The following is a 13,619-nucleotide window of genomic DNA, read 5'->3' on the forward strand; positions in this document are numbered from 1 at the left end:
AAAATGTTCCCTTTTTTTAAAAAAATGTAACTGCTAATAATTTTTAAAATACTAAATATTTATTAATAATGTGTAATACTTATTGATGTAGTTCTTGGGTAAATTGTATGGGTTTCGAAATACCTTTAGAATAGTTTCACTATTTTACTCAAGTAAATTGGTAGTGATGAATTATTACATAGGGCGACCTAGAAACTGATGTATATTGTATTTAGTAAGTTAATTATTGACTTCTGAAATAAGAGCGTTTGTTTAATAATTAAAGAGTTAGTGATTAAAGGGATGTAGGAATGTAGACCATATTTAGAATGGTTTAAGGTAATTACTGTGAAGATAAAGAGCTAAATTTAGCTTTAAAGACTGATGAGCCCTGTTGAAAACTTGTAAAATGTTAATTATACAACTTAATACTGAAACTTCTTAGTAATGAAATGTAGATTAGTACTTCAAGGACATTTTCATCCATAACGTCTCTCCAAACTCATTCTTTTTCTTTCCATGGTTTATTTCTCTCCGCCACCACTATGAGCATTGCCTTTAGAATATGTTCTCAAAATATCTCTTCACTCTCGTCTATCTGCTCTTTTTGTGCTCCAAAATGTCTCCTGTTGTCAGCCAAGATTCATGGGCTCGTTCACTTTACTTGAGGGAGACAGTGATCGTACTGTATTTACTATGCAGTCTTAAAAAGTGTGCTCAGGTGTTGCCCTACAATTTCCTCTTTCCTCTTTTCCTTTCACCCCTCTCTTCTCCTTAAATTCATTATCTAGTCTGACTTGAATGTTACCAAATTGTAGGCGTTTGATTTATATATTCTTAGGCTATTTTTATTCACCTTTTCTTAAAAAGCAAAGCTGTTGGTTACTTTACATTTCTAAGTTTGTGACAGTGAGAGGAAAACAGCTCTTTAAAGCAGATGAGCAAAAGTGATTGCTAAAAACTGAAAAAGCTTTTGACAATATTAAGATTTAAAACACCATAGCAGGGTCTTCTGAAGTTGTATACAACTTTAATTCTTATTTTCAGCTTTTCTGAAGATATTAATGTCCGTATTTCAGAATCAACTCTAGAGCGTTGTCTTTTCTGGGGAAACAGTGTCTGATGACGTGCTGGGATTGTGTCCTCTCTTTATGTGCCGCTTCATCTGGTTTGTTCCGCTGACCCACACAGTCGTTTTATGTCTGTGGTGCTATAGATGTAATTGTACTTGTCTTATTTGTTGATCATGTCTACTGTTTAAAACAATAGAGCAAAGGAGACCATCTTTTCAAGGATATTTTATCCATGACGGAGAAGCATCAGATGGCGGCCGCATGGACAGTTGAAGAGAAATCAGCCCAGGAGGCAGACAAGGTGTTCACCTTGCATCCTTGGATCTACTCTTGCTTTTTCCCCTCTTCCTTTATTTCTGTCCACAGCCATAAGATACTCCTTTTTCCTTGTGTATCAACCTAAATTTTTTAAAATAAACTTTTGAGTGCTTAAAAAGTAAAATAGAAACATAGGATCATTAGATGAGAAGCACCATATTGCAAAAGTACTTTATTTGAGAATCCACAATTTGAAATGCAGACATCTCAACCGATGTAGGTGATAAATGGCCCCTTATTTTGATGGATGTGGCTGGCAGTTGGGAAACCATGATTTCACACGAAAATGCACTGTTTGTACCACGCACACTGTGGTGGTGTTAGAGTAAAGAATTACGTGTGATTTAGGTTACTGTTCTACTAATTGCATTTGGAAACCTTTTGAATTTTTATTTTTTGAGATTTGCAACGGGCTAAAAGATTTTGGTGTATGCAAGCAGCCCCTCGGATCTCTCTGTGCTCCTGCGTATATGAAATATCTGGCATTACTAGGGAAGTTAGCTTTCCGTTGCTTTTACATTGTTATTCTATTTCTAGTGATTTTGCTTAGCCAGCTGGTCAGCTTATTGTTTGTTGGGACTAGAATGCTTAGAGTCTAGTGGAGGAGATAGCAGACATGCAAATTAGTAACTAGAAAATTTGGAGCGCTAAGAAGTGTTAAGGAGATGAAATACTTGTCGAGTTAGAAGGTGATTGGGAAGGCTTGGGAAGAGATAGCATTTGAGTTGAGGCCTTAGTGATGAGAAGGAGGTGGACGTGTGAAGTTTTTTCCATGTGTAAGGAAGAGCAGATGCAGCCCCAAGACAGGAATTAATTTAAAGGACTGAAAGGCCAAATGACAAGGTCTGAGAAAAGTCATAGAGGTCAGACTCCAGATCTTGGCAGGATCTTCAAGAACATATTAACAATTTGGAGTTACATTATAGGAGTGATGGGAAACTATTGGAGAGCTTTAAGCTGAGTAGTGCTATAATCCCACGTCTATGACAAAGACCCCTCTGGTGCTGGTTGAGGAACGGATTATAGGGGATGGGAACGAGAGCACAGATTGGAATAAGGAGGAAGTGTTTCCCTTCCACCAAGTCTGATTTTGTTAGTTGGTAGAGAGTATTACTCATCAGAACATACAGTGGGATGGTGGGGGAGGCAGATTAAGTGGAAGATGAAGCCTTGCGCTAAGAGAATCTGAGATCTGGTTGAGATGAAATATTTCTGGAACACTGCAAATGAGAAACATAACGTCATAAAGCTAAACCAAGTGACATCTTTATATACTTTAAAGGTTAGCTTGAAATCCAAAGCCAATCAGACTCTGCGTGTAAAATGATGACTTTAATATCATATGCTTTGAAATATTACATAGTTTTGAAAATCTATCCTCCTAGAAGCGAGTCAGATGACATCATTTGATCAATTTAAAGTGATGTCCTTGCAGTAGGAAACTTTGGGATTTTGGTGACAGTGTTTAAAATGATCATTTTTTCTGGATGTCATCGTTTAGGGGAGTGTACAATATAAACCATGTACAATGAAAACCATCCATTCGTTATTGTAGAAGTTAACATTAAAATGATGTTATGTGAAATTTAAATCTGGAATTTATCCACTGTTAAGCTCCTAAACAGTTTATCTACGCTTGAAGTTACTGCTTTTTTCTTATTCTTTTCCTCTCCAGCACATGCAGGAAAATACGTACGTATGTACTTAACACACATATGGACTGTTGTAACTGCAATCATCCATTCACCCAACAAACATTTTTTGACCACTTACACTGTACCCGCCCTGTGCCAAATAACACATCATTGCTATTAGTTGAAAGTTAAGTCTGCTGGAGTGTTTTGACTTTTAACAGAATATCTTTTAAATTTCTGTCTTTGTTACATCTTCATTTTGCTACTTGATTTTTCAGGGTGTCCTGATTATCTTTAAATTGCAGTCCTTAAAAAAATGTAAAATAAAAAATTACGCATAAGAGTATAATTTGACCAAGTTTTCCAAATGTCTGTAATATGTGTTTTATAGATTAAAAAAAAGAACAGTAATAGTTTCTTGTTTAGAAATCAATACATCAAACTTTCAAAATGGTTTCAGTACATTATGAATAATTTTGAGAGTAGAGCAGAAAATTGGAAACCAAATCATTTAGTCTTTAATAGGCAAATAACTATTGTATATCCTCTTATGTATTGTGAGAATTATGACACACTTGAACTTGTATAAAATATGAGTTTATATTTTATATAGAAACTCCTGAGTCTAGTAGAGATTACATACACTGGACTTTTAAGGTAATTTTGGAGATATTTTATTGAATAATTAGATGCATGGCACTTATTTTAACTCTCCAGTGATCTCTGACCAGCTAGGACACCATCTCCACCCACCAGACCCTAGGGATGATGTAATTATTGGAGATTGTAATTAAGCTGAAATTGTCCAGAAGCTTATTTTCTCTCCTGAGTACTGTGCTTACGCACCTCGCCTTCCTCATCTGGTCGTACCTTCCCTTCACCCCAGTTAGTGCACTGTCCCAAGGGGCATCCCAGAATGCCATTCAGTTATTCATTCATTTATCTATCTTTAAGATCTCTGAGCAGTGGGTTTTATTAGGAAGTATTCTGGCACACATCTGACGTGAGGGGGAGCTTCATGGTGACTCTTAACCATTGGCATTCTAGGTACCTGGGATAGTCCCCAGCTTACCTGTTGTGCCCTCAGGCAGATTAAGGACTGTCATTTAAGGGCCAGAAATATGAAGATTAAATTCGCCTTAATAGCCTTTCAGGGATAGATGATTTTCACATTGCTCAGAGTTTCCCCCTCTGAGTTTGTCTTCCTGTTTAGAGTTTTTTTTTCTTTACCTGTTTCTTGTTGAAAAAAAAAAAAGATACTGTTTCTTCATTCCATGGCATATTTAGCATGTCTGAGGGAATTTCAGTGGGTTACCGTCAAAGCGCTTTCCGTGCAGACAGAGTGGTATGGGGCAGGGGAGAGGTCGTAGGAGCTGAAGTGGTTAGTGAAGGCCATACACAAAACGTGGAATAATTAAGTGGACCTCAGAGATGACAAGATTGGTAAGGCCCAGAGTGCCTGGGGAAGGGCATTGGAGGCAAGGGGTTAGGGACACCCAAGCTCTAACACAGAAACAAGTGTAGCAAGTGCAGGGGCCACCGAAGAGGCTGTTCTGTGCAGAAAGGCCCGCGCCGAGAAGCTCCCTCGAGAATATACAGAGCAGCGTTTGACGGATGAGTGGGTTGGTCATGCTCAGCTTGTGATAAAGTTTCAGTGAGACACTAAAGAGTTTTAGCTTGTTTCTGTAGGTTAGAGCTATCAACGATTCTCAAGCAGGGTGGAAAGCTGTCATTCAGGCCAGTGGCCACAGATGCCTGCTGCAGAATCTTTTAGAATCCTTGCCTTTCTTTCAGTTTATGCTGCTCTGTGATTCTTCCTTGCGTAACCTTTCCTTTCAATAGATCACTGCTGTCTGTTCTGACTTATTGTTAACTCTTTGCTCTTCCTTTTCTGACCTCTCTAGAGCCTAGAAGAGGAGATAACATCAATTTTGTTTAGTGAAAAGGGCTTTTCTGATAGCGTGAAAGCCTCCTTCACCTCAGCCACCACTTGGACAGCAGAGGGCACTGTTGTGAACTCTAGTGCGCCTTCTGAAAAGCTTTCTTCCTCGCCCTTCTCACAGTTGCCTGAGGTGCATTTTACTTTGTTTCCCCTGTTTTTAAAAGCCACGTATAAGAGTGATTTTTATTTTTTGAGTATTAAGGAACCCCTTCCTCCAGTTCTTTCACTGGTGCAATTAACTCTTCCTGGGAGAAACATTCAAGAAATGACGACAGAATTTGGACTCGAGGAAAAGATACTGATTGGATGTTTCTCTTGCTTCCTTTCCCTCCACCCCAATCTGCCTAAATTCAGAGAATCATTTAAACCACTAAGGCCCAGAGTCTGAGTTGTTATGTGGAGGGAAACCTTCAACCAAGTAGAAGCTAAGTATTTTTTGCAGAAAAGTTTTCAAAGCCTAAATGTCTTTTAAACATCTTCTGATGGTTTATTATTTTTAAAATCCTGCTTATATGGAAAATTTGAAGTGCTTGCCATACTCAATGAAATAATTATTTTCATTTTTTTGGAATGACCCCTAAGTGATTCCCTGAACTTGGGCAGAACCCATCTGGCCATCTGAGGTTAAGTAATAAAAATAATGATAATGAAATGTCTCCTTTAGAAATGTTCTGATCACTGGATATCTTTATTTATAAAGAAGTTTATAAGTAGGTACAGTTAAATGTTATCCATTTACCAAAATAGATTTAGAGATTTTCAGTTTAACATCTGAAACCTCTGGGCTTTCAATAAATTTGGAAGGATGGCTCTCTTGGCCTGTCAGTAACGTGATTTACATGGTATTAATTTTGAGCAATGAAAACATGCCCTTACCATGCCTTTAAGAATAACAGGGCAGATCATGGGGCTTCCCTGGTGGCACAATGGTTGAGAGTCCGCCTGCCGATGCAGGGGACACAGGTTCGTGCCCCGGTCCGGGAAGATCTCACATGTCGCGGAGCGGCTGGGCCCGTGAGCCATGGCCGCTAAGCCTGAGCGTCTGTAGCCTGTGCTCCGCAGTGGGAGAGGCCACAGCAGTGAGAGGCCCGCATACTGCAAAAAAAAAAAAAAAAAAAAAAAAGAATAACAGGGCAGATCAAACACAGTGTATGAGTATATGTTGATAGGTGCCCTTTCAGGACCTTTTGCTCATGGTTGTCCATGTTGCTGGAGCACATAAACATGAGGTCGTGTTATCCGTTCTGGGAAACAGCTCCAGCCCAGTTAGTGTCTTGGCAACTTCACAGCAAGGCCTGTTTCTGCCCAGAGGGTTCAGGGGTGCAGTGCTCTTCATTCAGCATCGAGATACTTTCTTGAATAAGTAGGGCTACTATCTCTAGCTGAATTTTTAAAGTTAGAGCACAAGGCATTAGTGCTACCCGAATGTCAAAAAGTTGGCTAGGCTTTATGTAAAGTAGCCTTTTAAAAAAAAATAAGGAAAATTTTAATCTTTAAAAACAGACTCCTTTGTAAGAAAGTTTCTACCCTGATTATCAATACTATAGCATAGGAAGTTATTTACTAATGTATTTCGTCTTCAGGCATTTATTGAACATTTAGGTCCTGTACTTAACTGGAGTAAATCTAGTCCCCCCAAAGTAGATGCCTGCAGAGGCTAGCAATGTGCATCTCAAATGATAAACTGGGTCCATTTCAGTTTTCAAATGGAGGAGCTAAATTCTAAGAGAACACACTTGGAGCCATAACTGACATCCATCCTAATTTATAATATCCCTTTTGCTAATCTGTCGCACAGTTTGGGATGTTAATAACCATTTCTGAAATGACAACATTTTTATGTTAATAACTGTCTGAGACAATTATAATTTTGCCAATTAAAGCTGATTTTTAAACAAGCCAGCAAAAAACAAAGGCATCATCTTATTAATACTATATTCATTTAGGAATTAGGGGTTCAGGCCAGGATTTTTTTTTTTTTTTTTTGGTCTGATTAAAATCAAACTGTCGAATAGATTTTAAAAGTCTTAACATTTAAACTTTAAAATAATGAGTGAGCTCTGGTATAATTCCATTTTTTCCCCCTACCTTTTCAACAAGAAGGAGCTTATAGATATAAGTATAATAAAACCATTTCGTCTCTTTGGGACGATGCTAGCAGTTTTTGTGTTTTTGTTTCCTTCCCTAAGCTTCTTGCATTTGTCTGGATTGTCCTTCATGTGACCTCGGGCAAAGGTTTTTGTAGCTGTTGATTCTTGCTGTTCTGTCTTTGCGGTGTCGGATGTTTGTTTTGGTGGGTGTCGAGGTAAACCTTTATTGATTCTGTGTCCTCGGTTGCTTTTTGTTCCGCAGAAATGCGCTCCTGAGTCGGAAGGGCCTTGCGCCGGAGCCAGTGATGCTGTTAAGGTTCTTCCCTTTTCCATGTTAACACCATTGCCCGACGTTTCCAATCCCGCTCACGTTTTCACCCGCTTCCCTTTCAGTCCACCATCATCATCATCATCTTTGCTTTCCTCCATGACATGAACCTGCCATCGGTTAATTTTGCTTGCCGTCGTTTTGATTTATTCATCTATTTTTGTTTCCCCCTCATCCATTTTTGTTTCTGTGCAGAGTTCACTTGAGACTCTGAATATAGTGGAGGAGAAGAAGCAGGCAGAGGTTGGGAAAGACGAAAGAGTAACCCCGGCAGAGATGAACGGTAAAGAGCCGTCCCCTGGGCATGGTCCTGGGGAGATGCGGAAGGTGGAGCCGGGGACGCAGAAAGACCCCACCCCCCTGTCTTCTGAGAGCAGCAGCGAGAGCGAGGAGGAGGCGGAGGACGTGGGGGAGTACCGGCCCCACCGCCGAGCGCCTGAGGGCGCCATCAGGGAGGAGCAGGGAGAGTACGAAGAAGAGGTGGACGAGGCACCCGGCCCAGCAGCCAAGGTAGTAGAGAGGCAGGACCCGGTGCCAGCAGCCAGCGCGGTCACGCAAGCAGGTGCCAGTGTCGGCACAGTAGAAACAGTGACCCAGGAAAAGGGAGCGGGCCCCCAGATCCCTGCCGAGAAGAGTGTAAACGAAGGCGCTGTTAAGCAAGACGTGAGCGAAGAAGCGGAGGACGAGCAACAGAAAGTTAACGGAGACGTGGCTCCCGTTGACATTGATGTTTTGCCACAGATTATCTGTTGTTCAGAGGTAAATGGGAGACCCAAGCGGGAGCTCAACGCTAGAGCTGTCTCTCAGGCGGAGCCACACCTGCCTCTCTTCTCCTGTCCTCCCAGGTCTCCTTCAGCTTTTCCGACAGGATTCTGATTTTGATCTCTCACGGGAGGAAGGGGGAAGGCCCTGCTCTGTCGATTTTCTGCCCTCTCGGGTCACGGTTTCTGGCGTCTTTACCACAACTGGATCACCCGATAAACTTTCCGACAGCAGCCGTGTCATTTTTTCCCTTCTCATTTCACGTTGAAGTTTTTCTTTGCATGTTTTTGGATGTTTTTGATGGTTTATCTTCAGTTGCACTGTCTCCTCATACTCAATGCCTTTTTGTGCATTAGAAAATGGTGTATGTATTGTTGAAAAACGGGCAGTGTGTGTGTTGCTGGTGTCACGACTGGGTTTGACTTTCTGGCTCACTCTCTCTCCAGTTTAAGATTTTCAGAATGGCAGCGGGCTCCGATTACCACGATGCTCTGAATTCAGCATCTAGCCTGATGAAAACATTATTTCTTGAATACCCGTGGCATTTCAGGTTTCAGATGCCAGGGATTGTACGGTCTGGTCAGGAGACGTAGCTTTCCTTCTGGGCAGCGAGAAGCTAACAGGATACCCTTCTCTTCTCGTTCTGTCCTCTCACCAATTCTGGATTGTTTGCAAGTTTGATCACGTGTTTTGTGAGTCGTCTCCATTGGGTTTGGGTCTTTTCCTTTTTCTCTTCAAGAAAGAGAACTTTCCATACTCCTCTTAGCTTAAGTCTTGGTCACTAGGTGCAGTGTCTCTGATTTGGGAGTCAAAGTTATGCTGAGGGAGGATTTACTTCCATGTGAGTGTTCCTTGATTAAAATTCAGTGCCGACAGTAGAGGGATTATCCATATTTGCTCTCTTTCATGGGGTAGAAAATCTTGAAGTGACTTTGTCTTGAAATAATAATTAACTGGATTTATGTTACTTTTAAACTTCCGATTTCACTTCAGAGAAGACATTTTGAAAGTCTTTGAATGCCTTGAACTATTATTTTCTGCATTTAATATACAGGTTATTCCTCTTTAAATAATTACACTTGGGAATTTTCTCTCAAGGAAAGCACTGTAGTGCTTTGGTAGTAGTATAGTCTGATGGTGTATTAAAGATACACGCTCAGCAGACTGCAGTGTTAACAGGCAATGTTACCAGGCAATGTTAACAGGCATCTCCTTGAATGTTTTAAATGGTTCAGAGCATTAATGCAACAATGGTGGAGTGACTCTACAGGTATATAACGTTTTAACTTATGTAATACAGAAGAAACACTGCAAGATTTAGACAGGTATAACTGAAAACAATCCTGCATGAAGGTATTCTTTCTGAAAATGGGATCTCCTTGTCAGTAGGGCAGAAAAGGCTTTTTGGGAAAAGAGCAAATCTTAGCCTACTGACCAAGTGTGCCAATTAAAGGCACACACGCAAACCTTACAGCCTTCACACAAACTATATGCTTCTTTAAACTGTAATAAAAATTGAGGCAGGTCACTTCTCATCGCTCATTCTGTTTTGTTTTCTTTTCAATTTTATCATTACTTGCTTAAAGCTAAAGTTTCCATATCACTGTACGCCAGGCTTGACACGTAAGTAATTTGGGACCATCATAATCTGAAGCCCGCCACGATTTAGGGAGCCATTATACTAGCTTATTCTTTATATATATCTATACACATATATATGTTATTTGAAGGAAAGTGTTTTTCTTTTGTTTTAGATGATTTCCTTTTACTCTTTTCTTTTGTTCATGAGTGTGTGTTTGGATATATTTCTTACAGTTATTTTTGAAGCCTCCATTAAGCACTTTTATTTTATTACCTCTAGAATTTATGTTTCCCTTCCTTTTCACTTCAGCCACCAGTGGTAAAAACAGAGATGGTAACAATTTCTGATGCCTCACAAAGGACAGAAATCTCCACCAAGGAAGTCCCTATTGTCCAAACTGAGACCAAAACCATCACATATGAGTCTCCACAGGTACAAAGTCTCTAGACTTGGACTGTTTGAGTTCTTTTTTACTTAGTCTTTCTGTTTTCGTTCTGTCTTCTCCTAGTTTATGTTTCTGACTTTGACGTAGCTTTTTATATCTCCATTTTATAACTACTTCAGCAACGTAACTTGCTACAATAAAATTGGTGACCCATTGATTATGGGGGGAAGCATACATGTGATTTTTTAGGACAGGCAGTACCAATGTTGTTCTTATTATTCTTATGAGCCATCTCTGGCTTGATGTATCCAGGAGTGTTTATGTACACTTGGGAAACAGATCATCTTACAAAGTTTGTTGGATCTGATTTAATTTATGGATTCGTAGGATTTAATTTAGGCTTTTATCCCCTCCTCCAACTCCACGAAGACAGAGCCATTCAACTCACTCTTGTTTACAGGTACACGCACAATGCACACACACCTGTTCTTCTCCTCATGTGGGATTATTTTCTGAATAACATATGTCGCCATTCTTATGTAAATGTGATACTGTGCGTCTAAATAATGATCAGATTCGTGTGTTTGATTTTAGGTATTCACACATTGATTCTGTAAAGATTTGAAATATGATATTTAACCTTAAGGGTAACAAAAAAGGGGAAAGTAGTCATCATTTCGAAATGGAACCGTTTAGAAACTGGGACAACTCTTTTCTCAACTGAGAAATTTAGTGTTCTAGTAGGATTGTACCGTGGTGGAGGATGGCAGATTACTGTCCTCTCGAAATATTTTTTAAAGGTGTAATGCGTTCATGTGTGAAACATTCCTTGAAATCATTTTAGATATGCTCTCCGTAAATGTGCGTAGATCCCACATAAGCACAAATAGGTTTCTTATGAACAGGTGTGGTAGGAGAGCGTGTACTCACGTGTTTCTGTTGTGGTAAGTGCCCTTGTAAAGAAGTAGAGATGCGTGACCCAAGTTCGAGAGATCTCCTCCTAACTTACAGTAAGAAAGACTCTGCACTTTCCAGTTATTTCCTGTCAGTGTCAGGAAACTGGAGATAAATGTGTTTGATGATCTTAGCATAAACTCCTAGCCTATTAATGTGCTTCATTATTTCCCTTGGTAAACTCTAGAACCTTCTAGTATCAAAGTAAAGAAGTTAAACCCTATATAGACATAGTATAAGATTTATATATAAGCTATATATATACACACTTATATAGAGAGTGTGTGCACATGTGCGCACACGTGTGCATACGTATTGAAATACATGTAGCCGTGTATACGCACAAACTATTACAGGAACCATGTCATTAAAAAAAAAATCTAGAGATAAGCAATTAACCAAATCGCTTAAGCTTAGTCTATCCTGGTCAGGTTCTGTTGCTTAGTAATCTGAGAAAACGTTTATTTTTACCCACCTGCGCTTAAAAAAACAACAAACTCAGCACTTCTGGTCACTGTGGAAACTTCTCTGCTTGGTTCTCTGCTTTCTTCTTCTAGCTTCTGTAAATGGCCCTCAGCCAGATTTTCTCACGACTCCCCTGTAGATCTCAGTCCCACCTTCTACGTCCGTTCTTTGTTTTTTCTCTCTCCGCCCAGGGTTGGCTTCTCCATGTGCATTTAGCCCTTGACCTGACTCTGGTTATAAATGCCAGCCAATCTCTGATCAGTAAATCACCACTACAGACATGCAGAGGATAGGCAGCTAGCGTCTTCTGCGGACTCCTTAGGTCTTAAAAGCTGCATGTTCAATGGGGAGGGGTCTTCTGACAACGTAACGGAAGTTAAGCTTTGCTTTGTGTTTTCCCCCCAACTCTTCAAAGATTGATGGCGGGGCTGGTGGTGACTCGGGCACGTTACTGACTGCACAGACCGTCACATCCGAGTCCGTGTCGACGACGACAACCACACACATCACCAAGGTAAAGCAATCCAGGGGAATGTACACTGCCAACAAAATCTTTTCTGAATGGTTTCTTTGTTCCTATTCACACTTCCAATTATTACGCACAGTGCCAGTGGAATAAAAATGCCTAGATTTAAAGTGTGCAAGAAACTGGGCTCTACTGACATTTGTATTTAAACCAAATCCAAATTGCAAATTTGTAAAGTACAAGGGGGTAAAAATACGTTCTAAATAGCTATACTTAAGACAGCTGTAGGAGCAGAGGGAACCTAATAAAATTGGAAGCCTAGCTTTGGTAAGTACAAGTCAGCTCTCCTGACTGAAGCAAGGAAGTGAAGACTGCCATTGAAAATTTTCACCGAGTTGTTCAAATAATATACATTTCCCCCATTGATTTAAGATACTAGTGTGTCGATTTGGAGCATTTCTCCAGATCACTCTCTAAATGTTTAACACCTGATGACCAGCGATCCTCAAAGTGTGGTCTCTGCACTGTCAGCGGCAGTCTCACCCAGGGACTTGTTCGCAGTGTGAATACTGTGACCCCACTCTGGATCTTCTGAAACCCCAGGAGTGTTTAGGAAGCCCTCCACGTGATTCCAGTGCGTGACATGGTCATCACCTTTCTAACCCAGCATTATTTTCCAGTCGTTCCTTTTTGCTTCTGCTTCTCACGTTTGGTTAGTGCTTGAAGGTCTCAAATGTATCCCTTGTGCCCTCCTCACGCCACATTTCAACAACAAAAAAAATTTTGTGAATTAAAAAATGTCCCATAAGTGCAAGATGGTATTGGTGTTCATTTTAAAGCATATCAAGTTATTAAGACCTAATGATCTTAGCGATCAGCCTTGTTTCTTAGGGTGAAGTGCGATACCTGTGACCGTGTGTAAATTTATCAGTGTAGTAGAGGTTGAGTGTGCACTTTCTCAGGACTGGTATTTGCTCATTGTTTAGAGTGTCACAGGCATAAGATCTCTCAGCCTCTATCATGCCCCAGGCTTCTGTCACCTCGCTCCAAGCCAGTAACTCTGTAACTCTGTGGGCAGTTCACCCAGGAGCTCCTACCCCCGGGTCTCCTCACAGCCTTTGTTCAGCCACATTCCGTGTCCATGTCACAGCCACGTGCAGAATCAAATCAAACACTGGATGAAAATCTTTATATCGCCCTCACACATCTTACCTATCTTAAACCAAGTCCAAGTCTTCTTTTCTTTTTTTATTATTGCACTAAACCAAATGAAGAAAATCACCAATTGGATCTGTATGATGCCAGTCAATTTCCCAAACCTAAACTAGATGCCTAAATTATTAGCATTCCTTATAAACTCTACATAAAACAAACAACTACTTCTCCTTTGCTCGCTTCTTTTCAAAAATTGGCCAATTGGAAGTGAAGAAACTCAGGAAACTGTAACGGAATGTTCCAGTGGAGTTGTTTGGATTAAATGGCATCTGTTGCATCTTAATCTCACCTGAATCTTGATAAGATAGTTTTTAAGGTTGCTTTCAGTTTAGGAGTGCTTACAGATGATGCTACACTTTGAACGATCGGTTTCTCTATGGAGCTTAAAAATAAAAGAAATTTCTAGAACATCAGTCTTCCCCACCC

General features: G+C 40.2%; 1 protein-coding gene across 24 annotated transcripts in view; it reads left to right on the plus strand.

Moving 5' to 3' along the window:
• The window catches only part of EPB41L2 (erythrocyte membrane protein band 4.1 like 2), a 273,144-nt gene that overhangs the window by 178,416 nt on the left and 81,109 nt on the right, over nt 1-13,619 (plus strand). For 13 of the 24 annotated variants that reach the window (XM_067702090.1, XM_067702096.1, XM_067702088.1 and 10 more), the window contains 6 exons: nt 1,249-1,353; nt 4,909-5,076; nt 7,299-7,352; nt 7,560-8,123; nt 10,018-10,140; nt 11,928-12,026. In XM_067702090.1, the coding sequence (XP_067558191.1) occupies nt 1,249-1,353; nt 4,909-5,076; nt 7,299-7,352; nt 7,560-8,123; nt 10,018-10,140; nt 11,928-12,026 (1,113 nt within the window). The remainder of the gene's footprint in view (nt 1-1,248; nt 1,354-4,908; nt 5,077-7,298; nt 7,353-7,559; nt 8,124-10,017; nt 10,141-11,927; nt 12,027-13,619) is intronic. The other 11 variants (XM_067702106.1, XM_067702108.1, XM_067702107.1 and 8 more) reach the window with 6 other exon arrangements.

The sequence above is a fragment of the Pseudorca crassidens genome, chromosome 13 (assembly GCF_039906515.1).
Source record: "Pseudorca crassidens isolate mPseCra1 chromosome 13, mPseCra1.hap1, whole genome shotgun sequence".
NCBI classification, from domain to species: domain Eukaryota; kingdom Metazoa; phylum Chordata; class Mammalia; order Artiodactyla; family Delphinidae; genus Pseudorca; species Pseudorca crassidens.